General features: G+C 42.2%; 3 protein-coding genes across 5 annotated transcripts; 1 reads left to right on the top strand and 2 right to left on the bottom strand.

Annotated features, from left to right (window-relative positions):
- Positions 1-759: 759 nt before the first annotated feature.
- Positions 760-4,999, bottom strand: il12b2 (interleukin 12B 2). The gene is made up of 8 exons (XM_078170602.1): positions 4,873-4,999; positions 4,533-4,611; positions 4,154-4,402; positions 3,746-3,851; positions 3,428-3,615; positions 2,976-3,124; positions 2,777-2,887; positions 760-1,054 (listed from the first exon to the last, which is right to left on the bottom strand). The coding sequence occupies exons 1-8, from the start codon at positions 4,873-4,875 to the stop codon at positions 908-910; spliced, it is 1,032 nt and encodes a 343-aa protein (XP_078026728.1). The 5' UTR covers positions 4,876-4,999; the 3' UTR covers positions 760-907.
- Positions 4,226-25,930, top strand: utp15 (UTP15 small subunit processome component). 2 transcript variants are annotated; one of them, XM_078170601.1, is made up of 13 exons: positions 4,226-4,359; positions 4,999-5,060; positions 21,023-21,139; positions 21,237-21,329; positions 21,433-21,617; positions 21,832-22,010; positions 22,139-22,264; positions 22,629-22,764; positions 22,861-22,945; positions 24,313-24,468; positions 24,644-24,745; positions 24,928-25,061; positions 25,180-25,930. In XM_078170601.1, exons 3-13 carry the CDS (start codon positions 21,050-21,052, stop codon positions 25,478-25,480), a joined length of 1,587 nt encoding a protein of 528 aa, XP_078026727.1. In that variant the 5' UTR covers positions 4,226-4,359; positions 4,999-5,060; positions 21,023-21,049; the 3' UTR covers positions 25,481-25,930. The 2 variants fall into 2 exon arrangements, with proteins under 2 accessions (XP_078026727.1, XP_033474738.1); XM_033618847.2 differs by lacking the exons at positions 4,226-4,359; positions 4,999-5,060 and adding an exon at positions 20,140-20,309.
- LOC117252088 (transcription factor BTF3-like) lies at positions 16,405-19,690 on the bottom strand. Of its 2 annotated transcripts, none has more exons than XM_033618766.2 (6): positions 19,591-19,690; positions 18,629-18,697; positions 18,072-18,185; positions 17,344-17,545; positions 17,188-17,244; positions 16,405-16,800 (listed from the first exon to the last, which is right to left on the bottom strand). In XM_033618766.2, the coding sequence occupies exons 2-6, from the start codon at positions 18,695-18,697 to the stop codon at positions 16,754-16,756; spliced, it is 489 nt and encodes a 162-aa protein (XP_033474657.1). In that variant the 5' UTR covers positions 19,591-19,690; the 3' UTR covers positions 16,405-16,753. The 2 variants fall into 2 exon arrangements, with proteins under 2 accessions (XP_033474657.1, XP_033474658.1); XM_033618767.2 differs by having other exon boundaries at positions 19,485-19,609.
- Positions 25,931-26,167: the final 237 nt, after the last annotated feature.

Here is a 26,167-nt window from a genome sequence, read left to right as displayed (position 1 = left end):
CTAAAGCCAAACCAGCTAAATGGATTTCACCCATCATTATTGTATTAGTGGTACCTGTGCATTTCTTACTGTGACAAATCAAACTGTCTTGTCAGTGAAAAAAGACCAATTTGGAAATATGCACCATGTAAGTAGTGCAATACAGCAGCTCTTAAACTTGGTCACAGAGTCCCTCTTAAAGACAGGGTGTCGGCTAATAAACACTGCAAGGCCCACCTTAAGGCTCTTATCAGTTGATGTTGTGCTTTAGTGCTGCACATTTTGTCCTAAACAAATTTGCAATTAAGTTGTTGCCATGTCTCACAGTGATAAGTCATATATGCCATGTAAATGTAATATCAGTGCTTCTGTGCAAAATTTAAGGTCGTTAAAGGGCCATTTACTCACTTGTAAAGTTGAGGGAATGTCTTGCATAACAGACCTCTTGTTAGATTAAGAGAAAAATATCAACTAAAATCATTCCTCTGTTTTGCAATAATTTTCCCACCACATTTCAATTTTCCAGCTGCTAAGAAACGATAATAAAAACCATGAACCCACATACATTTAATAAAGTGCATACTAATAAAATAAAATAAACTTTTAACAAAAACTGAACAATATCATGAAGGTTTAGATTATTGCATAGCTGCTGCAGTAGCATTGGTTAGAAATAGGTATACTCAATAAACTGGTAACCAAGTATTCACACAACAACACAAGTTAAACCTTCTTCAATTCAGAGCTTTTAGAAATTTAAATTCTTAACCATCCCCAGTATTGAATTTTTGTTCAAACACTTGACAGATTCAGTTTAATTGCTTCATATAAATACATCCACATATTATTTCACAATTCCTAAATAAAAGGTGTTTGTACACCAGCACAATCCCAGTTGTAAAACATGTTATTATTAAGCATCTTCTTTTTAAGAAGTCTGGCTCCACTTGGCGTCGTTGTTCTTTTTTTTCTCCCTTCTCTTCTTGCAGTTGTCCAAGTACCCAGATGGCAACTCTGGGCAGCAAGATTTTTCAGTGTTTTTGCATTTGCATAGGTTCTTTTTTCCGGTTATCATCTGCAATGAGTTAATGAAAGGTCAGTGTTCAAAATGTTGACAAGAAAATTGGGAAAGATTATTATTTTTTTGCCTGTTTGTCAGCAAATACATTGATTTTACTTTTTAAGGTTTGGGAGGATACCAAATGTTGCAACTTTTGTTAGGCTTTTGGTGCGTCCACTGATTTCAGTGAATAATAGATGGCAAAATGTGCATGCTGATGTCACAATATACACTATATGCAAAACAAGACAAAATCATAATCCTAGCTAGGTTTCAATGCTTTTGTCATCTGTGGCTCAGGCGATGGAGCAGGTTGACCACTAATCTGAACATCAGTGGTTCGATCCCCAGCTCCTCCATTGGTTTGAGTATCCTTGAGCAAGATACTGAACCACCAATTGCTCCCGATGGCTGTTCCATCAGTGTGTGAGTGTGTTAAAGCTGTGTAGCCGGTGGCACCTTGTACAGTGTGTGAATGTGTGTGAATAGACATCTGTAACAAATCTGTCTGTAAAGCAAGTGCAGCTATGATAAACCTTTGCGGCATTGCCTTTTTTTATTTTTTTTTTATTTGTTCTTCCTCTTTAAAAAGTGTTGGACCATTACCATTAAGATTATTTATAGATGCCGGACATGTAATTGCAGGTTTTACTGCCTTAACTATGTGATAGTGTCAAATGAAATAAAAAGCAGTATTGCTAAAAGTGTTAACTAACTACAACAAACTGAATATGATAAATGGTGACTTGTTTAGCAATAAATTAATTAGTGTGAATTAATGAGTATGAGTGATTAGTAACTAAAAGAACTAGCATCTAGTGTTGTTTCTGGTTATTTCATTTTAAGTGAGGAACAAACCCCTACTCAGAACTTTCTAATATTTTGTCCACCCCCATGTACAGGAAGTACATAAATATAGGGTGACACTGCATAACAATCAGTGGGGATTTCTAATTCAGTCAGTCAGTAGTTGTACACATGACATGAGCAACACATAAAAGAAGAAGGAACATGTATAAGGAAGGAAGCACAGAGTTTTTTAATAGCCATTTGGTTTGCACAGTGCCAAACCGACACAATACTCAGAAACGCCAACACACTTACACAGAAACTTACAGGGCCGAGAAACATACCATGTGAAGGTCTTAAATCATGTCTGACCTGAATTCCTCCAGTTATGATTCATCTTAAATGATGTATTAAGTAGATTACCTCAAGGATCCTTAAATGGGCAAAACTGTGGAGACCAGTTTTATAAGATGTTTTGCCATGAAACCTCATTGGATATTATTTGCTGGTAAATCAAATTTCAAATTTGTCTATATTTCCCAGGGACCCCCATTTGCCTTCAAAAGGACCTCTGGTGGTTACCAGACCTCACATTGGAGAACATCAGTCCTTTTGTTTGCAAGAAAAACTTTTTTACATTTCACACTATGTCTATAATAGTGTTTGCTCTACTTTTTGTGTGTATGACTCTAAATAAATAATAAATATATGCATAAATAAATATTTTGATTACAGTCTTAAATAAAAATTATTATCTTATTATCTTATTGATACTTATTACTGAGCGTCTGGTAAGTGCTGTGTTATCTCTTGACCATCAGTGTGTGATTGCCCCAAAGGGAGACAGCCAGAAACACACAGTAAAAAACAAAGAGGACATGAGAGGACATTGTAGACATGTAAGAGCAGGAGCGGACAGTGCTGGGTTCAATAAATTCAGCAGGTTACATTTTTCCAGGGAGTCCACTGGCTCCAGTTCGAGGGCACCAGCGAGTCTCTGGAGCGAGCCCTCAGCTTGCTGACCCCCTTCGGTATCAGAGCAGTTGAGGAAAATCCAGACTAAAATCGGACAGAGAGAAAACGAGAAATGAGAATGGCAAATGGAGAGACTGATAGACACCAAGAAGATCACCAGACTGGTGTTTACCGTTCCATCATCTCTTAGGACGTATTCGATTTGGTGCTCCAGAGTGAAGAAGCTTTGAGGAGTTGACCAGCTCTGTGGTGCGTCAATGGTCACATTCACGTTCTCCTCCTCCTCCTGACACTTGACAATCTGGGGACTATCGGGTTGAACTGGACAGAACAGAAATGACAGTTTAAAAAAAGAAGTGTACCTGTAAGGAATCATGACATGACTTACATTTGCTTTCTTTTCTTTTCTGTACTTGAATTCTTAATTTATTCTTAAGTTGTCACAGGTGTTTTTGTAACTATTAACAACTATCAAATCCTTTTGATAATGTGTGATCTTATTATTGAATGTCATATTTTTGTATATTGTGCACAACTTTGCCTTTTTTTGTTGCAAAAAATGCCTCAGATCTTGATCATCTTCTGCTGAATGCCTTTAATGTAGCCCAGTTTCAGTCAACTTACTGATGTCTCTGAGATAAAAACTCTTGGTCCCCCTGAGGATTGAGTCCGTGGTGATGGCCTCGGCAGTGAGTTCGAGCATGGTGGTTTCCTCAGCGTAGGGTGAGAGGGAGTGGGACAAATTAAAGTGGAATTTTCCTTTTACAGGCCGAACACTGCTGACCCAATGGCACGACTCCCTACCTTCTCGGCTGCAGAGGCAAAGCAATAAAACAAACATCGAGTGAAATATGTAACTGAGAAAGGTATAATTATGTCAGCTTGACGGTTTATCGGGATACACTATATGCAACACTAATTTGTCTGTGATTTTTGCTTTACCAGTCATGGCCCAGTCCAAGGCGCACTGCTCTTTGTGTACTGTGGGTCCAATCACAGCTGAAGTTACAGTCATACGACTTTGCCCGACACTTGATAGGAAAATCATCTATAAAGATACACAAAGTGAGTGAATACACGTTTCATGGAAAATATTTGGACTTTGCTGGACCAAAAAACAAAAAAACAAAGACAAAATATCAGTAAATGTGAGACATTAATGCTGAAATTGCATCATGGGTCAGTATTTGTTAACTTCCATTCTCACCCTCTAAAAAGAGAAACGTCCCACCCACTCAGTCATGCAGAGTTTCAAGATTTTGGTTATTTTAGATGCATGTTTGCACTGTAAGTTCCTCTATTTGAGAGACTCTTGACATGAAAATGGAGAATGAAACCAGAGCATCTTACTTGACTCATCTTTCTTCAGCAGCAGATAGGTTGATGACAACATTTCTGATCCTCTCCAGCAGCTGTATTCTCCCAACATGGGATTTTCTACCATAGACACAGACAGATCTCGACCATTCCGCTGGATTTTTTCATCGTAATCGTCATCCTCCATCTCATCACCTTCAAACTTCCATGTGACATCTCCGTTGGTCTTTGTACGGCAGGTCAGTGTGACTGGATTTGAGTCCTTCCATTTTGCCCCCACAACTACACACAGATAGAGAAAAAGACAGAGACACACATTTATTGGCATGTCAAGACGGACAGATTTAGAACCATTCAACACATGTAAAATGAATAATAGAAAAGAATGTGGAGCATTAATAGGACGTACAACCTTCAGGAAAGTGGTTGAGTTGCTGTGCTCTGGTGAGGCTGATGAGCAGAAGCCCATATATCCACAGTGACAAGGTCTCCTGAGGATTGTGTGACAGCAAGCGGAGGAGGTTATTATAAAAATCAATCACTTTAATTAATCATCTTCAACTGAGAAACAATACAATCAAATGCCACATTAAAAATAATTATAAAAGAATAATTTAAAAGCAGCCCATGTTAGAACATATGGCATTATATATAAAAAGCAATAAAATATTAAAATAGTAATCATAATTGTAAAATTATTTTTAAAAAATCTATAAATAAGGACATGGTACAACACGAAGGTTATTTCTTACCATCTGGAGGAAGTTACACTGAAGTGACGCTGTGAAAAGAATCAAGAGCAGAAGTTGTCGTAGAAGTTCTGATGGTCGTATGCTCCAACTGCCCACTGACCACTGGTTTTATATCGTTGCACACAGCATGCATCATCATCATTGTCATCATCACCACCACCACCACTGCCATCGTGACACCTTTGGAGGTGAGACAGAAACTGAGCGATACAGTAAACTGATAGCAGCCTATTGCTGGTGCATTTCGTCTATACTGCTTTGCATGTCAAATTTTGTAAACACATCAACTGTGAGTGCTGAATAAGGGACCAAGAGATGGAGATAAGAAGTGTCAAGTGTGGGTGTTTGGTGGGGTGGGGGGTTGCCCTCGGCCTTTAAGCTGTAACAGTAAAGCATCACACAGCATGTGAGATATGCATCTGATTACAAATCCTGGAATTTAACAAACAGGCCACACACACACACACACACACACACACACACACACACATGCACACGCCAAAAACACACACACACACACATTTGATCTTTAGTCTTTATGAGAACTTATCATTTGTTTTAAAAGGAAATCCTATTTCTCTAAGTTCACCCGAAATTAAACCTTTTCTCTTCATTTACAAAATAATCAGCCTACAGATTTTGTGTCTTTGGAAGCAGAACATTTAGAAATGGAATAGAGATTTAACAAAGAGATTATTTTTAGTCTCTCTCTAATTACTTTCCTGTATGTTGTAAAATGTTTTAAGCTTTACAGGCGTTGATCTGATCTAAAAGTTAGTGATTCTTCTGCAAGAGCCCAGCAGAAAGGACTGGTCAAACTAATTTGGTAACTGTTTTAAGCCATTAAAGGAATAATTCACCCACAAAATAACCATTTATATATCAGTTAGTCATGCTGTGTTAGCTTGGATTTGTGAGGAGAACTGTTTTTCTTGCAGGCCTCCATGGAAAATGGCAACAATATTGATTGATTTATTGGTTGGGGATGACGTTAAACAACAGTAGAAGTCCAAAATATGGAAGCGTGGACTGGTGGCTGGAGAGGGGCCAGTTCACCTCCTGGGCACTGCCGAGGTGCCCTTGAGCAAGGCACCGAACCCCCCAACCACTCGGGGCGCCTCACCAAGGGCAGCCCCCTCACTCTGACATCTCTCCACTTTGTGCATGTATAGGTCCTGTTTGTGCATGTGTGTGTCTTTCGGACTTGTGTGTAATTGACAAGAGTGAAAACATTGAATTTCCCCTCAGGGGGATTAATAAAGTAAATAAATAACATGCATTTTCACTAAAACTTCACTATTTAAAACTGAACTGACATAACTGATTTTTGCTCCCTTCAAAGCCTGACTCCAACACTAAGGTTTTTAGCAAAATGATCCGCAATCAATCATTATATTTGCATTTTCCATGGAGGCATGCAAGATAAACAAAGTTTTCATGAATTTAAGGTAACACAGTGCATGACTGATTTATAAATGGTCATTTTGTGGGTGAAGTATTCCTTTTTGTTATGATTTGGTTTAAAGCCTGGACCCAAAAGCACGACTCAGGAAACAGGTACAGTGAATAACAAGTCTTTAATGTTCAAATGTGCGGAATAGTGCAAGGGGGAGGGGTGGAGCGTGGTCCCAGGATCCCGACGTGTTCCGTGAAGGCACCGGTGAGGAGGAGAGTGAGAGTGTCCGTGGTGTGGCGTCCGCCACGTGGTAATGGCGGCAGTGCTGCGGCACGGCGCAGTAGGTTCCGTCTTCTTGAGTGTACTCACTCTGAGGGGAAACACAGGAGAGCTGACGGCGGCAGGAAGGTCCACAGGCAGGCAGTGAAGTAGCACACACGAGATCACGAGGCAAGCACAGCAATCTGAGTTGAGGCGGAAGAAACACAGAGGCATTAGCTACACAAGCTAACAAAGCACAAGGCCAAAAACACAGGAGCCAGGATACAAACTACCGCACAGACTGATGAAACAATCTGGCGACAAGTAGGGAGGAATCCAGAGGCTTTATGGAGAGGTTGATTACTGGAGTGGATTCACCTGGCACTGCCTGTGGAAGGAAGCCACGCCCACATGCACACACACAGAACAGACAGGGGGAGAAACACAGGAGGAGTAATACAGACAGGGAATGACACACACACACATGAGGGAGAGGGAGGGGCTGCCATGATGAGGATCATGACAGTACCCCCCCCTCAATGACCGACTCCAGACGGTCTACCAGGCTTGTCGGGGTGTCTCCGGTATAAGTCAGCGAGGAGAGAGGGGTCCAGGATCAGCCCCCGAACAATCCAGCTCCTTTCCTCGGGTCCATATCCCTCCCAGTCCACCAGGTATTGGTAGCCACGCCCCCTGCGGCGGACATCCAGTATGCGGCTGACAGTGAACACCGGGTGTCCATCAATGAGACGGGGGGTGGAGGGGCGATGGTAGGAGGGCACAAGGTACTGGTAGGGTGGATCTTTAAAGAGGCAGGGAGTTTGAGGCGAACAGCAGAGGGATTAACAACTGACTCAACTTCAAACGGATCAATGAATCTGGGAGACAGTTTCTTAGAAGCCACACTGAGGGGAATGTCCTTCGCATTCAACCACACCTTTTGTCCTGGTTTGTACTCCGGAGCAAGAGTACGCCGCTGGTCAGCCAACCTCTGGTTCTGGTCCTGGGTGCGCAGGAGAGCCGCTCTGGTCTCCCTCCAGACTCTGCGGATCCTGTGGAGGTTGAGCTGGACCGATGGCACGGTAATCTCCTGCTCCTGGGAGGGAAACAGGTGGTAAGTAACCCAAAGAGGCTTCAAATGGTGTCATACCCGTAAGCTGCTGACGTCAGGGAGTTGTGTGCATACTCCACCCAGGCGAGGCGAGTGCTCCATGAAGCTGGGTTCCGAGCACATATGCAGCAGAAGGTGGTCTCCAGGTCCTGGTAGGCCCTCTCTGTCTGACCATTAGACTGGGGGTGGTAACCTGATGACAGGCTCACTGTAGCACCCAGTGCTCAGCAAAACTCCTTCCATACTTGAGAAGTAAACTGGGGGCCTCTGTCTGACACAATGTCGGCTGGAATTCCATGAATGTGGAACACATGATCCACCAACAGTTCAGCAGTTTCAGCAGCAGAGGGCAGTTTAGGAAGACCCACAAAATGAACAGACTTGGAAAAACGATCCACAATCGTTAGAATGGTGTCTTTACCTTGGGATGGAGGTAATCCGGTCACGAAATCCAGGGCTATGTGGGACCATGGACGGCCGGGCACTGGGAGTGGACGGAGGAGTCCAGCAGGTGGCCGATGGGTCGCTTTACCGCGGACACACACACAGTACAGGCCTTGACATATTCACGGGTGTCTGAAGACATGGTGGGCCACCAGAAATGGCGTTGTAGGAGCGTCAGGGTGCGGAAGGTTCCAGGATGGCAGGCGAACCGGGATGTGTGCCCCCACTGGAGGACCTGAGGATGGACAGAGACTGGCACAAACAAATGACCCTGGGGACCACCACCAGGATCTGGGTCAGTACGGAAAGCAGTCCTAACCACGGACTCAATTTCCCAGGTCAGAGAACCAACAAGACAGGACGGGGGGAGAATGGTGTCTGGCACAGGTGGGCTGCCCCCATCATCGTGAAATTGCCTAGATAAGGCGTCAGGCTTAACATTCTTGCTCCCTGGCCAGTAAGTGAGGTTAAAGTTGAACTGGCCAAAAAACAAAGCCCACCGGGCTTGGCGAGAGTTCAATCGTTTAGCACTTTGAATGTAAGCCAAATTTTTATGATCAGTCCATACCGTAAAAGGTGATTCCGCTCCCTCCAGCCAGTGTCTCCACTCCTCCAGAGCCAACTTGACAGCCAGCAACTCCCGGTTTCCCACGTCATAGTTTCGCTCCGCAGGTGACAGTTTCTTGGAAAAGAATGCACAAGGATGGAGCTTGTCTCCTGCAGCTCTTTGGGATAACACAGCGCCCACCCCAACGTCAGAGGCGTCGACCTCAACCACGAACTGGCGGGCAGGATCTGGCTGAACCAGGACGGGAGCCGAGGTGAAGCGCTTCTTCAGCTCCCTGAAGGCATCCTCAGCCACAGGAGACCAGACAAAGGCACAGAAGAAGTAGTGAGTTGGGTTAAAGGTGCAACTACCTGACTGTAGTTCCTGATGAAGTGCTGGTAGAAATTCGCGAAGCCCAGGAACCTCTGGAGCTGCTTGTTGCGAGACTTGGGTTGGGGCCAGTCCGTCACTGCCTGGATCTTCGTGGGATCTGGTCTCACCTGCCCGCTCTCCAGGATGTACCCCAGGAAGGAAACAGAGGTCACATGAAACTCGCACTTCTCCCCCTTCACAAACAGCTTATTCTCCAGCAACCTCTGCAGAACCTGTCACACATGCACAATGTGCTCCTCGAGGTTGCGGGAGAAAATCAAAATGTCATCCAGATAACCGAACACAGAATGATTCAGGAAGTCTCTCAGATCATCATTAACTAATGCTTGGAAAACGGCTGGAGCATTAGTTAACCCAAACGGCATCACAAGGTACTCGAAATGTCCCAGGGGTGTGTTGAATGCCGTTTTCCACTCATCACCCTCTTTTATAGGCACCAGGTGGTAGGTGTTATGCAGGTCCAGCTTCGTGAAGATAGTAGCACCACGGAGAGGTTCAAACGCAGAGTTAATGAGGGGTAATGGGTATTTATTTTTGACGGTGATGTTGTTTAAGCCCCAATAATCAATGCAGGGTCTCAGGGTCTTATCTTTCTTTTCCACAAAAAAGAAACCGGCACCAAGTGGAGAAGAGGAAGGTTGTATGATACCTGAGTTCAGGGAGTCTGTTATGTAGGTTTCCATGCTTTCTCGCTCAGGTGCGGAGAGGTTGTAGAGCCTGCTGGTGGGAAGGGGGGCTCCGGGCAGCAGCTCAATGGCGCAGTCGTAAGGTCTGTGAGGTGGTAATGATTGAGCCCACTGTTTGCTGAACACCTCAGCCAGGTCATGATACACGGATGGTACAGAGGAGAGGTCCGGAGGTTTTGGTGGGGTTGCACTGGGTTTACTGGAGCTTGGAGGAAGAGCAGACTTGAGACATGAGGTGTGACAGAATGAACTCCAACTTGTAATTTTACCGGCTGCCCAGTCGATGACTGGATTATGTTTCTGGAGCCAGGGTAACCCGAGTACTAGAGGGGCGTGAGAGGATGGCATGATATGAAAAGATATTTGCTCTCGATGATTACCGGCCAGCAACAGTGATAGTGTCTCTGTTTGATGGGAGATGTTAGCCAGTAACTCCCCATTTAATGCATTAGCCACGAGAGGTGTGTCAATGGGCAAAGTATTATCAGGGATTGTTCAACAAACTGGGAATCAAGCAAATTGGAAATCAGAGCCAGAATCAACTAGAGCCTCCAGTTTAAAGGTTTCACCGTTTAGCAAAATACAGGCTTCAATGTTAATGCCTTTACGGGGTAACATAGGGACCACAGTGCTACTCACCAGAACCCCGGCTGCGACTGGTGAGGACTTGGGTTTAAACGTTAAGGGCATGCGGCGAGTTGATGTCCAGGCTGTCCACAGTAGATACAGTCTCTCTTTGAAGCGCCGACTGCGCTCGGCTGGGGTTAGCCGGTTACAACCCAACTGCATGGGTTCCTCTTGTCTTGTGGGAGCAACAGACTGGTTATTAGTTGCAGGAGTAGCTTCAACAGGCCAACGTGGAGCAATAGGTGAAGCAGCAGTACCAGGGGATCTCACAACCTGTGCTCTGTCTCTGCGTCACTCTCTTAGCCTACTGTCCACTTTAATGGCTAACGCGATTAGCTCCTGTAAACTCTTGGGCTCTGCCCTACCCACGAGTCTTTAACAGTTTCATTAAGTCCTCTCAAAAACTACTACTACTACTATTACTTTTGATTTCTTTTTACTCGATTACACGCCACTCAGCAACAGTTACTATACTAGATGTTTATCAGATAGTGCTGTCGCAAAATTTAAGGAAAAGATTACTCCGTCGTTAAATTCAATACCAAGTCCCACAGTAACAGAGGTTTCCTGTACCGACTTTGATCATTTTGTCGATAGCACCATAGGCTCGCTGCAAACAACACTTGACTCTGTAGCTCCTCTTAAAAAGAAGTTAAAAAAGCAAAGAAAGTTCGCACCTTGGTATAACTCTCAAACCCGTAAGTTAAAATAAATATCGCGAAAATTTGAAAGGAATTGGCGATTGACCAAACTGGAAGAATCTCGTTTAATCTGGACAGACAGTCTCAAAACTTATAAGAGGGGCCTCTGCAATGCCAGAGCAAACTATTACTCAGCATTAATAGAAGAAAACAAGAACAACCCCAGGTTTCTTTTCAGCACTGTAGCCAGACTGACTGAGAGTCAGAGCTCTATTGAGCCTTGTATTCCTTTAGCCCTTAGCAGTAATGATTTTATGAGCTTTTTTAATGACAAAATTCTAACTATTAGAGGCAAAATTCATGACCTCCTGTCCTCAGGTAGTACCTATCTAACCTCAAACACAGCTGTAAGACCTAATATATATTTAGATTGCTTCTCCCCAATTTCTCTTCAAGAATTGACCGCAGTGATTTCTTCATCTAAATCATCAATGTGTCTCTTAGACCCCATCCCAACTAGGCTACTTAAGGAGGTCTTTCCTTTAGTTAACACTCATATATTAGATATGATCAATATATCCTTATTAACAGGCTATGTACCACAGTCTTTTAAGGTAGCTGTAATTAAACCTCTATTAAAAAAGCCCACCCTGGATCCAGAGGTGTTAGCCAACTATAGACCAATATCTAATCTTCCCTTTATGTCAAAGATCCTTGAGAAAGTAGTCACAGACCAGCTGTGTGATTTTCTCTATGATAATAATTTATTTGAGGAATTTCAGTCAGGATTTAGAGTGCATCATAGCACTGAGACAGCACTAGTTAAAATTACAAATGACCTTCTGATTGCTTCAGACAAAGGACTTGTCTCTGTACTTGTTTTATTAGATCTTAGTGCGGCGTTTGACACAATTGACCATCAAATTCTACTGCAGAGACTGGATCACTTAATTGGCCTAAAAGGTTCAGCACTAAGCTGGTTTAAATCTTATTTATCTGATCGTTTTCAGTTTGTTGACGTTCATAATGAATCATCCTTACGTACCAAAGTTTGTTTTGGAGTTCTGCAAGGTTCTGTGCTCGGACCAATCCTATTTACTCTATATATGCTTCCTTTAGGTAACATCATTAGAAATCACTCTATAAATTTCCATTGTTATGCGGATGATACTCAGTTGTATTTATTGATGAAGCCAGAAGAAAGTAATCAATTAACTAAACTCCATAACTGCCTTAAAGACATAAAAACTTGGATGAGCACCAATTTCCTGATGTTAAATTCAGACAAAACTGAAGTTATTGTTCTTGGCCCCAAACAACTCAGAGACTCTTTATCTGATGACATAGTTTCTCTAGATGGCATTGCTCTGGCCTCTAGCACTACCGTAAGAAACCTCGGAGAATATTTGATCAAGATTTGTCTTTTAATTCTCATTTAAAACAAACCTCACGGACTGCATTTTTTCATCTGCGTAATATTGCGAAAATTAGCCCTATCCTGACCAGAAAAGATGCAGAAAAATTGGTCCACGCTTTTGTTACCTCTAGGCTGGATTACTGTAACTCTCTATTATCAGGTAGCTCTAGAAAGTCCTTAAAAACTCTCCAGCTAATTCAGAATGCAGCAGCACGTGTACTAACAGAAACTAAGAAACGAGATCATATTTCTCCTGTTTTAGCTCCTCTGCACTGGCTATCAGGCTCCTCTCCTGTGGAATCATCTTCCTGTTACGGTCCGGGAGGCAGACACCGTCTCCACATTTAAGACTAGACTTAAGACTTTCCTCTTTGATAAAGCTTATCAGTTAGGCTTATAAGCTTATAAGCTAGTTAGGCCTGGCTCAGGCTTGCCCTGTACCAGCCCCTAGTTAGGCTGACTTAGGCCTAGTCTGCCAGAGGACCCCCCTATAATACACCGGGCACCTTCTCTCCTTCTCGCTCTCTCTCTCTCATATTCTATTACTGCATCTTGCTAACTCGGCCATTCTGGATGTCACTAACTCGGCTTCTTCTCCGGAGCCTTTGTGCTCCACTGTCTCTCAGATTAACTCATATCACAGCGGTGCCTGGACAGTGTGACGTGTGTGGTTGTGCTGCTGCCGTGGTCCTGCCAGATGCCTCCTGCTGCTGCTGCCATCATTAGTCATTAGTCATACTTCTACTGTTATTATACACATATGACTATTGTCACACATGTATACTGCCAGATATTAATACATACTTTCAACATATTATACCACAGTAGCCAGAACTATACTTTTATTCCTTTTAAACCTAAAACGCCAAAATAAGATCACTAGTTGCTGCTTCTCAGAGATGTATATTTGCTGTTTTTGTCTACAGTAAGTAAGTGATTTTAATTTGTCATGTTAGGCTTTGGGATACTGCAAGGGGCATTTATTACTGTTTCCTCACACTTAACAGACCAAACAATTGATCAACCTATGTATCTTTACATTAAGTAATCCTGCACTTACATCCCAGAAATTACCCAGCATTACCCTGGCCAAAAAAAATCTCCTTTTTGAAGGTATTCCCCCCCCCCATCAGGACTTTCCCTCCCTGCCATTAGTCACATATGGGGCAAAACCCATTTTGTTGGTCCAAATGTCAGCTATTTCACACTCACATTTTTGTCTTTTGTCAATCCTCACAGCTACGTTTATCATCTGATCACATCATGTGTTAACCTGTGCGTGAGGTACTTCCATGGTAAACAAAGCTTTGCATGCGGTCTTGTAATTCTTCTTTGTCCTCTTACAGTAGGGCAGGTGTGTACATGCAGGACACTTCATAGAATCCACCACAGAAAGTGTGACATGCATATTGTAACCACATTATGAGATAAAATTCTGCGAAACCTGCTTGGTCATATGAACAGAAATAGGTGGTTTCATGTTTCAGTTCCTTAAAAGCCTGCAAGTAGAGAATATAATGTACTCGAATAACCTCTCGCTCGTCTGGATGTAGTGGGGGGGGGTCAGCTGATAGGGCACATCCTCTCATTTTTGCCACGCCGCGTAAAAGTGCCCTCTTGAGTGGCGAAAATGAGAGGATGTGCCCTATCAGCTGCCCTCTCGAATGATGAAAACGAGCGGATGTGCCCCTTTGGCTGCCCTGGTGCCACCTCAGTTGAAAACGCCACGCTAAAGTGCCTTCTTGAGTGACGAAAATGAGAAGATGTGCCCTATCAGCTGTCCTCTTGATTAACAAAAACGAGAGGATGTGCCCTTTTGGCTACCCTCTTGATTAACAAAAACGAGCGGGTGGCCCCTTTTGGCTGCCCTCTTGAGTGATCAAAAGAAGACGATGTGCCCTACTGGAAGAAAACGAGCGGATGTGCCCTTTTGGCTGCCCTCTCGTCCCCATGGCATGCAGTAGGTGCCCTTTTTTCTTTTTTGCCCCTGCCCTTCAAACATCCTGTGTCCGTCACTGCTACAAATTAATGCACAACAGATGAGGCAAGGCCAATCCTCAGCTGGTATGGGCTTGATGATTACTGACGAGAAAGAGACAACTGTGTATTGATGGTAACTTATGCCTGGTTCACACTACACAATATCAGCCCGATTTTTGCCCAACACAGCATCGTATGGTGTTGGCATGGATCGTGAACAACAATGAGTGTCGTGCACGATAATCCATCATTTCATCTCATGTAGTCTGTCATAGTTAATGACAACCGACACCACTTTTGGGAAAGTCTAGCATGTTTCTTTTTGTCGTTCACAACTGTTCCCGTCACAGATGTCACTTTGACCAAAAGGAACACAAAGTGATCTGCTGCCGTGGACGACTGTACGGCAGCAACACCCCAGTTTTATTGATATTTCCTCTGAGGACATCACTTCGACAGTGACTAAAATAATAGCAATAATAATAAAAATAGGACAAGAAAAACCCAATGACATCACACACGCCGTGAAAGACGACCGGGGATGATTGGTGTGGACCATCGTGTAGTCTGTGGTGTGAAGCAGGCATTAAGCATATTTAACATATCATTCTGACACTTAATTTTGTTCAGTTGTAATCTTGTGGATCTTAGCTAGTCATGAATGCTTATATACTGTAATTTTCAGGTTTTTAAAATGTTTCAGTTTGGTTTCAGTGTCTCTGTCCACACAGCTTCAAGGTCAAAGATAGCTTTGAGTCACCTAACTTCTTTTTTCTAAGAATCAGATGAATCAATGTGAATAAACCCACAAATTCTCGGAACATGGTGTTACTTGCATATGAATCCCCAGACCTTGAGGTTTACAAAGTGGTCAGCAGCACTGTCAAGACTGCTCAAGAGAGAAGTCAACAAGTTTCAACACCTAACCACAAAAACACATTTAACCAATGTCGTCTTAATATAGATTTGAGTATCTCACTGTGTATTACTTCTTTTGTGCCCCTGATTCAGAAAACCTTTGGGACCCTTTCATGCATGACACACACATTGTCGGTTGAGTGTTTAACTGGCTGCATATTGAGCATCAGAATTCAGCACAGATACATTGCCAGCTGATATTTAGTGGCATCAACAGGTGACCTCGCCTCATGTGTATTAAGTCTCACCTTAGTGCTGATGTTAAACCCATCTTGTATAGGCATACTGTAATCTTTTTTTAAAAAAAAACATTACCCCAGTATGTTGCTGTTTCAACCAGAGCTTCAGTGATTTACAGAAAAGCTCCAAGGTCCTGAGCTAGAAAATTTGTTCAGCACTTTAGATGAAAAGTTAACTCCAGCTCCAGCTTCACAGTGACACAGAACTCTGGCAGACCATTTACCATTCAAGGTGCATGTGAAAGAGGCTTGTTTTTTGCTGTTGGTACAGCTCTGAGTTTTGAAATAATCAGCTAAATCGATCAATTTGCCACACCTCTAACTTGATATACAGAATGTCAAAAGGAGTTAAGTTCATTCTTTTATTCCACATACAGAAGAGACTATTTAAAAGGACATTAAAATCATGTTTGAAAATCATGAATGGGGCTATGCACAGCAACTACTGTACTTCACCTTTTAGAGGGAGCTACACTGGTCTGTGCTTGATGCATACAGCTCTATGTCACAGTCTGTCCACACTGGATGGATTTCCACCACATTTGTCAGCCTTTGACATCATGGAACAAGACGTGTCAACTTTAATCAAAGTTGCCATCTATACATGCCACCTAAAGGTTACACTTAACATTTAACTGCAATCTGAAGCTTTTCCCCACTTACACACTAATTATAAGAGTATGTGTTGGGCTGTGGTCTGTCAAGTGCGTCAGCATACACACAACAGTACTGAGCTCACATGTCAACGACAGGCTTACACCTACAGATAACATATACTGCTTTTACTGCAGTCAGTGAAGACAAATAGTCAACGTTTAGTTATTACTGAGTTCCATTACCTCATCACCTGAGGAAAATGAGCAAACTAGGACCATGAGTAAACGTCATTTTTATTACATGATTAATTCCACCAATACATGTTTGATGTGTGGGCACGACAATGCAGGAGAGGCAGCGTGTGAAAGAAAAAAGGTTTGCACATTCCACTGAATTAAATAACGTCATTTGTACTGCAGAACGAGGCAAATCAAACAAAAGGCTACGTGACAGTCGCCATAAAAAAGTAAATTTTACTTGTTTTAGCCTAATTGTCAAGGTTACAATTAAAAAGCAACTTCTGTTTGTAGCCACAGAGCAGTTACAGAGATGAACAATTATAAAATACTGCTGTGACAAAGAACGGTGAGTCAAGAGGGGCTCTGAAATAGTCGCTGGTGTTGGTTAGTTTGCCTCGTCCTTTGAAGCCTCGTCAAAGTTTTCAACAAGATCTGAAAAAGGAAACAGAGAGGGGAGGGGAGAGGGGCAGAGGACAGACAACAGTGACTGATAAGAAAATGTTTGACTAAGATAAAAATTATCTGGCATACAAATACAACTTAGTTACTAAATATGAATTAAAATATCAGCCCTAAATATCCAGAAATTCTGTCAGTGACAGAAGCTTGTATTATGTTCTTAGAAACGCATCCAGATACACTCAGACTAAACTTACTAGACATGACATCATAAATGTTCCATGTGATAGACACATATGCAAACATCTAGGTCAGCCTGTTCTGCACTGTTACTAATGTGGCTAATATAATGCTCCAATGGATTAATAATACAAGTTAGGCAAATGTTTGTTTGGAAAGGGGATGTGTAAATTTGCTTACCTGGGACATCATCATCATCCTCTTCAGCAGCAACCATGGGGGCTTTGTTCTCTCCAGCTATGAGGAGGAAGAAGAACAAACAACAGATTGTTAAAAAAAACAGCATACAACACAACTGATACCTGCAAACAGATCAATAAAGAGAGTTGTGGGTACCTGGTTTGGGCAGGGTCTCTGCTAATCTCCTGAGGCTGGTTAGACTGTCGGCTCCCAGCTGGTTTAGGATTCCTGGGAGCATCTCTGTGAGCTGCTTGTTCTCAGCGTGCCCTGTGATCGTAAAGGTGTTGGCAGCCAAGGAGGCCTGAACCTTTGGATTATTGAAGTGGATAACTGTGCCCTGGTTTGTGAACATATTCACCTACAGTCAAACACAAAAGGAAGTAAAGGGAAAAAAGGAAGAGCGAAGTTTAAAGGTCAGTATCACAGAGGATGAAGCATCAAATTGAAATATCACAACATGTAATTTTTATTTCTCTTTTCTTTTTCAATTGATTAATTAATTCTTTGTTTCAGCAGTGGAACACAACAATTAGAGGGCGTCATTTGTTAAGAATCTGTAATTTTTCGAGTCCCTTTTTTGTCAAATTTCGCCTCTTGTATCACATTAGCAAGATGGGAAATTTAACTGTTTTGTCCCTGTGACACTGTGACAGGTGGATTCCAAAATCTACCAGCCACTCTCAACAGATTACCATTGTATTTTTGGCAGGCAACTTCAGCAAATCTAGCAGCTACTTACATATTTTACTGGCATCTGACCGGTGGCTGGTGCAAATTTCCAACCCTGCATGTTATATTTATTACTCTACTTTTAAGCTGAGAACCCCGTCATGAAGACAACCTTTCTGCCTACTGTTGTGCTTTTCATAAAGAATTTGCTGTACCTCCTCGATGCCAGAGATGTTGTTGACTCCCAGTTTCTTGAGGGAAAACTGCAGCTTCTTGTCATCTGCTGTTGCTGTCCTGTGCACCACCTTCTTCTTTCTGCGGGCCGACCCCTACAGAGTACAACAATGAATATAGGAACCAATAACCCAATGTCAAGACTCAGGGAAATATGAAACATTTTCTTAAAGGTCCAGTGTGTAGGATTTAGAGGCATCTAATAGCATAAATGGTACAAAATATTCACAACTATACTTTCATTAGTTTATAATCACCTGAAAATGTTACATTTTCATTACCTTACCAATGAGCTGTTTATATCTACATATGGAGCAGGTCCTCTTCAACGGAGTGTGCCATGTTGTTCAACAGTATATCAGGACAACGGACAAATCAAACACTGGCTCATTCTCATTTTTACGGAGGCCACCATAGTTGTCCTACATGCTTGATATACAAGAACATTTTCACTACTGTAGCCTCACTGCTACATGACACTACTGAATCCTACATGCTGGACCTTTAAAGTCATTTCCCAGCACACATTTCAACTCACCTTGCCGCCTATGCGGACCTGCGCCTGCAGTTTGGCGAGCTTCTCCTGGTTCATTATCAACTCCTTCATCTAACACAGGAAAGAGCCACACAAATGGTCAAATATTTAGTCACTACCTTTAGTCAATCGGAAGTAACACTTTCTCATCAGACATAAAGATAGGAGACATATGAAAGCACCACTAATCATTCCACCAACTTCATCCATGCAACATCCGTTTTCTAGTGAAGACATCCTTCTACATGCATACTAATAATCTGATCTTGAAATGAGAATCAATAACAGGGAAATATGCAAAACTGTGAACACGTCTACATTTACTGACTAACAAATTGACAGGTGATTAAACTGTAAACACCTAATGTGTGATTCCAGCAGTTCATTAGATGCATAGGGTTTGCAATTACAGTGAAGTGCCAAACCTAAAACTCCCCCAAAATCCCCCTAGTCGTTTCGCCATTTGGCACAGCAAACGAGCAAGAATGAACAGCTGCCAGAAGCCCAAAAATAGCTGCACACTTTTTTAGTCTCGACTCAAGTTCTGCATGAATCAGACAGAGGTGGTCGGCTACAGTTAGTGGCTAAGTTAGGCTCTCAACATTATGTAAAGCAAACAGATATCAGTTAGCTTATAGCTTTACGAGCTTATGTTTCCTAGTGTGTCATAGCGAGAGAGCAAGATGTGCTGTGGGCTCATGCTTGATGTTTAAACCTTCGAGACTGGGAGGTTTATTTTTCTTAAACCGGGCTCTCAGGAAGTCTGACAACTGAACTGTCGGCTTGTTGGCTAACTAGCCAAGCTAAACAGCTAGCTCAGGCCTCTTCAAACTGATGCTAGCATTCAAGTATAGTTTACCTTTTCCTCCACGGGCTGTAATGTGACACAGAGGACAGTTCTTCCTCTACAAAGTCAAATTTACACGAGGCTGACAGCTTAAAGGGCTACAGAGACTTGAACTGACCTGGGAGTGTGTAAACACGCGGGCCACACAGTCGACAGAAGCTCAGAGAAAGGAGGGAAGACCGGAAGTGACGCACACAGGTCGATAACATGCCGGAACTGTCCGCAGGTTTTCAAAATGTGTCTTAAATCTTAAATTCTAGTATTAAATCCGTCCGTTCAGAATTTTTTAAGTCACGGGAATGACGTCCAAAAATGACCTGCTTTCTAAAATCATCTTATAGTAAGAACTCTTGAAGCTTTTTTTTAAAAAAAGAAGATTTTACGGTAGTAGCTAAATTGTTTTAACAAACTCTTAAAATATTACAAATTAAACTACTATTCATTACATTAATAAATATAAATAGATCAAATTAGTATTTCTGCCACATTTCGCCAAAAGGAAGTAGATTTATTTTTTTATAAATACAATTAAATGAGCTATTGAATATATAACCCTGATAAAAATGTAAAATATTACGTTTAGCGCCTGTGCTACGAAAATTATATTTTAAGATGAAGAAAAAATGTTCCTTTCAGTGAACAATAAAGATAAGCCATTCATACCGGATGTAGTCACGTTTGTAATCATGGCGTCCTCCAGTGCACCGAGACGCAACGTGATAACTCCTTAAAATGAGCAACTTTTGGTTTACTTGGACTAACAACATCGGTGCAATCTAATTTTAACACATCGTACTTAAAAAACAAGACTGCACTCGGGCACATTTTCGCTCAAAGGTGAGAATAATCGGAAAGCAGTTTATGGTAGAAAATGCTAGGCGTGCTAACTAACTTGCTGTAAGTACTGAACACGTTGGCTTAGGTAACTTGTCTGTCTAATACGCTGCTTTCGTTCTCAAACCATTAACATTACGTGTAATTAAACCACTTGACTGTGGAATTCTGCTTCGTTATTGAGCTCTCTTAATGCACAATCGTAAACTTGAGTGAATAAATCAACTGTCTCAAAGTAGTGAACCTGTTAGCTTAGCCTTCAGACCGGTAGTGTGGTGGTTTGTGATGCTCAATGAGTGTGACCTCTGTTGCCATTCAGTGCATGTTGTTGAATTTGATGCCCTCTTTTGTAGTCTTTTACATCACACAATCCTGGTTAAGCCATTGACCCCTTTACCATCCATTTTACCACGTTTATTTTCCCTTAAATAGATTTAAGGTTGTGGCAAACCATCTGTTCTCACTCTGTCTGACAGTGTCATATTCTGTTCGCTTGTTCCAGCTCCTTTTTGAAGCTATGTCATGTTTACACTGGGCTGGATTGTCAACTTTTTTTATCTGCAACTAAAATTTAAAATACATTTGTCTTGGTTTGAACATTGTCTGTTTAAAAGTACATACCAGCAGATTAGTGGGGTTTAAGAGGTTAACTACCCCCAGTGTCACATCTCTTGCTGTAACTTAATATCCATGTTTTGTTTTCTGTATATTGACAGACAAAGAGCATTGTGATCAACACAGAAATGGCTGCATTTAGACCTACAAAAATCCAAGTATACCCTAAACTTGGAGAGAAAGTCACACAAGACACACTGTACTGGAGAAACTACAAGGTGAGTCTCCTCTACTGTCGTATTATTACTGTGAGCAAGACAAGCACATCCTTAATTTTGTTTCTCAGTCTTAACAATGCACCTTTGTTTCTGACAGGCTCCAATCCAGATAAAAGAATTTGGAGCAATTACAAACATAGACTTCTCCCCAGTGGCTCCACATAACTTTGCTGTGACAGCATTCACAAGAGTAAGTTGGCTTCTCTGTATGAATTGAATTAAATCAGTGTTCCCTTCATGAATAATCAAGTATCAGTATGCAGTCTCTCGTTCTAACTCTGGTCTCTCTACAGATCCATATTTATGGGCCGTTCTCGCAGGAGCCTGTGAAGACATTTACGCGGTTTAAGGATACTGCATACTGTGGGAGATTCAGGTCAGACGGTCAGCTGCTCGTGGCGGGATGTGAGGACTCTGTGGTCCGGCTGTTTGATGTCAGCGGCAAGGTGGCAATCAGGATGTTCAAAGGGCACACAAAGTAGGTATCCCATGTGTCATTGTCTGATCGTGTTTTGCTGTCCTAGCCTTAAAACATGAATTGCTGAATGATGATCTCTTGAGTGATCCATCGACTGAATTTTATGATGATCTCAAGAATTCTGACAACGTTTAAACTGACTTACTGTCTTAATAACATCAGGTCATCAAAGTGAACTGACATGAATTTTGTCTCTCATTTTATTTCTGCTCAGGGCTGTACACGTCACAGACTTCACCTCAGACCGTTACCAGATCCTCACAGGGTCAGACGACTACACCTGTCGACTTTGGGACATCCCAAATGCCACTGAGCTCAACACCTACCAAGAACACACAGATTACATTCGCTGTGGTGTCACGAGCAAACTCAACAGAGATCTCTTCATTACTGGTGAGATGGAGAAACTTTTTAATGCTGTTGGTGTAAGAAAAAGTTAAATGAGCTCTAGAAAGAGGAGGATGAGGATGAAGGAGTTTAGCCTGTTTTTGTTCGACTAACAGTTGCTGTTGTTATCCTAGGATCTTACGACCACACGCTGAAACTGTTTGATGCCAGAACGGATAAGAGTGTGATGACCATGGACCACGGTCAGCCAGTGGAGAGTCTTCTTCTCTATCCTTCAGAGGGACTCCTCGTCTCTGCAGGTGGGTAGCCGTTATCATCATCACCATCATTTAGTCAGTGCATCCAGGAAATGTGCCCTGTTGTTGTCAGGCCAAACTCAAGTTCTGTTACTAGTGTTTAAGGATGTGAATATAAGGGTCCTTCAGCCTTGTTAGGTTAGTACAGGTTGAAAATTGAATGAGCTGGGACATGACAAACAAGGAAGACAACAGCATTTAAGTCTATTGTATGTTTGGTTGTGATGTCGGCCAGGACAAGAACAACATGAAATGGATTTCCTACGCAATGGCCTCCCTGAAAATGACTGCGCTCATGCACACATGCAACATTATATTTACTAATGTTTATCCAGGACATTTTTAAAAATGTTTTCACTCTCTTTAGGTGGCCGCTTTGTGAAAGTGTGGGATCTGCTAAAAGGAGGCCAGCCTCTGGTGTCTCTGAAGAACCATCACAAAACTGTCACCAGTTTATGTCTCAGCAACAACGGAGAGAGACTGCTGTCAGCTTCTCTGGACAGGTACAGGGGCAGGTGTATGTTACAGTATGCATGTCTGTTATAGCTCTCATTTTATATGAACCTGATCTAACATAGAGCCTCTGTTTGTCTTTCCAGGCATGTGAAGGTGTACAACACAACCAACTATAAAGTGGTCCACAACTTTGACTACGCTGCCTCCATCCTCAGTCTGGCTCTGGCTGTAAGTATTTAGATTCAACCAATCATCATGTTATATTACCAGTTTTTCATGGTTGAAGATAAATGAAATATAGAAAGATGAATTCAAATAAGCAAAGCAAAATTTATGACAATTACATGCTGAGTTATAAGTCACCCGAGGTGGGAAAAGCCTTATTTGGCTGACTGTGGTCTATAAACTAAAAACCTCAATGCAAAGTGATAAAAAATTTCTTGTATCTGAGGTGCACCTGCAGAGGAAGCTGTGATTTGAAGGACCAGCTCTGAGGCTGCAAACGGACAGATTCAGTTTCTGAAGCAGTCAACAGAAATATCCAGTATTACCAGAGGTTTAAATCGATAGATGAATCAGTACATTCTCTCCTCTTGGTGTTGGCATGAAGGTGTAGGATTTCCAGAACACACTGTGCAGCCTCATGTGAACAGATAACCCTTTTTTTCTTTACTTTGGGCTCTCAGTGCTTTTGTATTTTCCCTTGCCATCACCACCACAGTCATCTTAATATGTACAAAACATGCACTCCTAAAAAGAGATGCTGTCCCAGCTGTAGCCATGGTCTATACCAGTGTCAGGCTGCAGGAGCTGATTGTGTTTTTGCCTGCACGTCGATGACAGACATGGCTGGAGGCATTGTGTTTTTGGGTTGTCCATCTGTCCCATTTTGGTGAATGTGATATCTCAAGCAGGCCCTGAGGCAGTGTCCTAAAATTAGGCACAAATGTCCACTTGGACTCCAGGATGAGCTGACTAGATTTTGGTGGTTAAAGGTCACTGTCGCCTCAGAAAACATGCTTTGGGCCATCACCCAAGAATTTGTACACTGATTATCGAAAATGTCACATAAATGTCTAAAGAATGAAATGATGACAGTTTATATCCATAAGGTCAAAGGTCAACTTCACTGTGACATAATAATGTTCTGCAAAAACACTTTTCAATAATGTTTATTCAACACCATACCTCAGGAAGAGAAGGGGAGACATTTGGTCAGATACTGAATTGGTGACACTGGTCTTGGGTGCCCATCTTGAAACTGTGGTGATTATTAAGATCTTCTGTGTCATGGCTACAAATGAGTCTGGACAGACATAGATGTAAACTGTAACTGCGACTTGACTGGCTGGTGGAGGCATACAACCACGAGGCAGTAACTCCAGGTTCTTGTGTATTGAAGGAATTGTTGAATGATGATCTCTTGAGTGATCCATCGACTGAATTTCATGATTATCTCAAGAATTCTGACAGCCCTTTAAAACTCTCTGACAGACTCATAAATGAATCGTCATGGAAGTGAACTGATTTTGTCTTATTTTATGTCTGCTCTGGAATTCTTGACATTAAAACTATGAATGCATCTCTCTCCTCAGCCGAACGATGAGTCCATCGTCGTGGGTATGACCAACAGTATTCTGAGTATCAAACACAGGAAGAGCCTTGAAGAGTCAAAGGAAGTCTCTGGGCAACAGAGGCGACGACCCTCATATCGTGTTTTTGTGAAGGGGAAGAACTACGTCCCTAAACAGGTGTGTTTACATTTGGTTAACACGCAGTAGCTGATGTCAGCAGTCTGAGATATGATGTGGTCTACTGAGTTATTATTCTCCATGAGAAGACAAGGTCAAACGTACCATGACTAATTACTTTACTTTTCTTTGTCATCATTGCTAATTGATTTCTTTGTTCTCGATCTTTTTCCAGGACGATTATCTCGTCAGCAAGCCAGTGAAACAGCATTTGGCCAAATACGACAAGCAGCTCAAGAAATTTAATGTATCAAAGGCTTTGGATACCGCTCTGGAGGTACACATTTCATGCATTTATAATATTATCAACAAGGTGAAATTGTTTTCTTAAGGTTAATCAAAGTGGTCATTTTTCAATTTGCAGTATAAAGCAGTAACTCATGCTTCTTTCCTGTTGCTAGCTAAATGGCTGTCTTGGATATTGCCCTTATTATAAAGTATATTCAATTTAATTTATAGACATGGACAAGACTGCGAAAGCCAGAGATTACAGTTGCTGTCATAAAGGAGCTGGACCGGAGAGGAACGTTGAAGAACGCTCTGGCAGGAAGGGATGAACAGGGACTTGCTCGGTTGCTCAATTTCCTCATAGGGTAAGACACAGATAAAACTTAATAACTCAAGTATTGCATTGCATTTACTTGGGTTGCATGTATGCAGAAGTACAAGTGCACATGAAAACTTAAATCTTTTTTTCCGTTTATTCTCCAGGAACGTGGTTGACCCCAGGTTTGCTCCCGTCCTCGTCACAGCAGCTGAGATGATCCTGGACATCTATCAGTCAATAATCGGCCAGTCACCAGTCGTGGACCGACAGCTGCTGCGTCTGCAGGATCTGCTGGAGAGAGAGATCGACTACCAGCAGGACCTCCTGGAGGTGCTGGGCATGTTGGACACAATGTTTGCCTCTGCCCTCCCTAAGAAGGAGGTTCCATGCCCTGGCGTCAGCAGGGCTAACGGCCTGGCTCAGGGAGAAGCGAGTACCTCAAGACCACAGCTTCAGGCCACCTGAGGCTTGTAGAGGAGCAGAACTGCGTCAGACTGGGTTAGAGTGCCTTCACAACTCTAAAAAAACCTCTTTTTGAAACATCAGACACACATTTCCTGACATGACCGGCTGCATGTCACCAAACAGAAACATTTTGGTACAGGTTTTTAAGAGACTGACAAAGCCCATGGTCTCACTCTGATGTTTTAACTTGCCGTGACTGAGAACACAACAGGCAACAAAGAGAACATACATTTACTGTATGAACAATCTCTGAATGTGTGAATGGTAAAGTAAAGTGTTTTTATTTGAGGTCTTGTAATTACACTTTCAAATGTAAATGTGGTGTGTGTGTGTGCGTGCGCTTGTGTGTTTGAATGATTTAACTGTTAATGTCTGCTTTGTGTTTTCATAATATTTGGCATTGGCAAATGTTTTATAAGCAGATATAAATAAATCTTTGTAATATGGAAACTGACTAATCATAATTGTGTTCAGATGGTGTTAAATTTCTACTGATGATACATGTTTCAACATGAAGGGCAGTGATACTCAGTGTAGACCTGGCAGGCCAGAGTTGGCAGGGTTTTCATTTGTCATTTGTAACCGCAAATGTGGCGTTATGCCAATGTGGTGGTGTAATCATTATCAGCACAGTGCACTGGGAAAGTTCAAAACTGCCAAGAGGAAGGAAAGAGCTGTCTGATATGG

The sequence above is a fragment of the Epinephelus lanceolatus genome, chromosome 9, assembly GCF_041903045.1.
Source record: "Epinephelus lanceolatus isolate andai-2023 chromosome 9, ASM4190304v1, whole genome shotgun sequence".
NCBI classification, from domain to species: domain Eukaryota; kingdom Metazoa; phylum Chordata; class Actinopteri; order Perciformes; family Serranidae; genus Epinephelus; species Epinephelus lanceolatus.
Note: the sequence above shows the minus strand (reverse complement) of the source record. Positions and strands in the feature narration are given on the sequence as shown.

Coding starts and splice junctions, on each gene's coding strand:
- il12b2 (XM_078170602.1), bottom strand. Junction 2,888..2,975: donor TCCTAAGAGATGATGGAACG/GTAAACACCAGT, acceptor GTCCGATTTTAG/TCTGGATTTTCCTCAACTGC. Junction 1,055..2,776: donor AGTGGACTCCCTGGAAAAAT/GTAACCTGCTGA, acceptor AACTCATTGCAG/ATGATAACCGGAAAAAAGAA.
- utp15 (XM_078170601.1), top strand. CDS start 21,050: ATGGCTGCATTTAGACCTACAAAAATCCAAGTATACCCTAAACTTGGA. Junction 22,765..22,860: donor CTGTCAGCTTCTCTGGACAG/GTACAGGGGCAG, acceptor TTGTCTTTCCAG/GCATGTGAAGGTGTACAACA. Junction 24,469..24,643: donor AGAACTACGTCCCTAAACAG/GTGTGTTTACAT, acceptor ATCTTTTTCCAG/GACGATTATCTCGTCAGCAA.
- LOC117252088 (XM_033618766.2), bottom strand. CDS start 18,697: ATGAAGGAGTTGATAATGAACCAGGAGAAGCTCGCCAAACTGCAGGCG. Junction 17,546..18,071: donor ACATCTCTGGCATCGAGGAG/GTACAGCAAATT, acceptor GTTTGACTGTAG/GTGAATATGTTCACAAACCA. Junction 17,245..17,343: donor AGAGACCCTGCCCAAACCAG/GTACCCACAACT, acceptor TCCTCCTCATAG/CTGGAGAGAACAAAGCCCCC.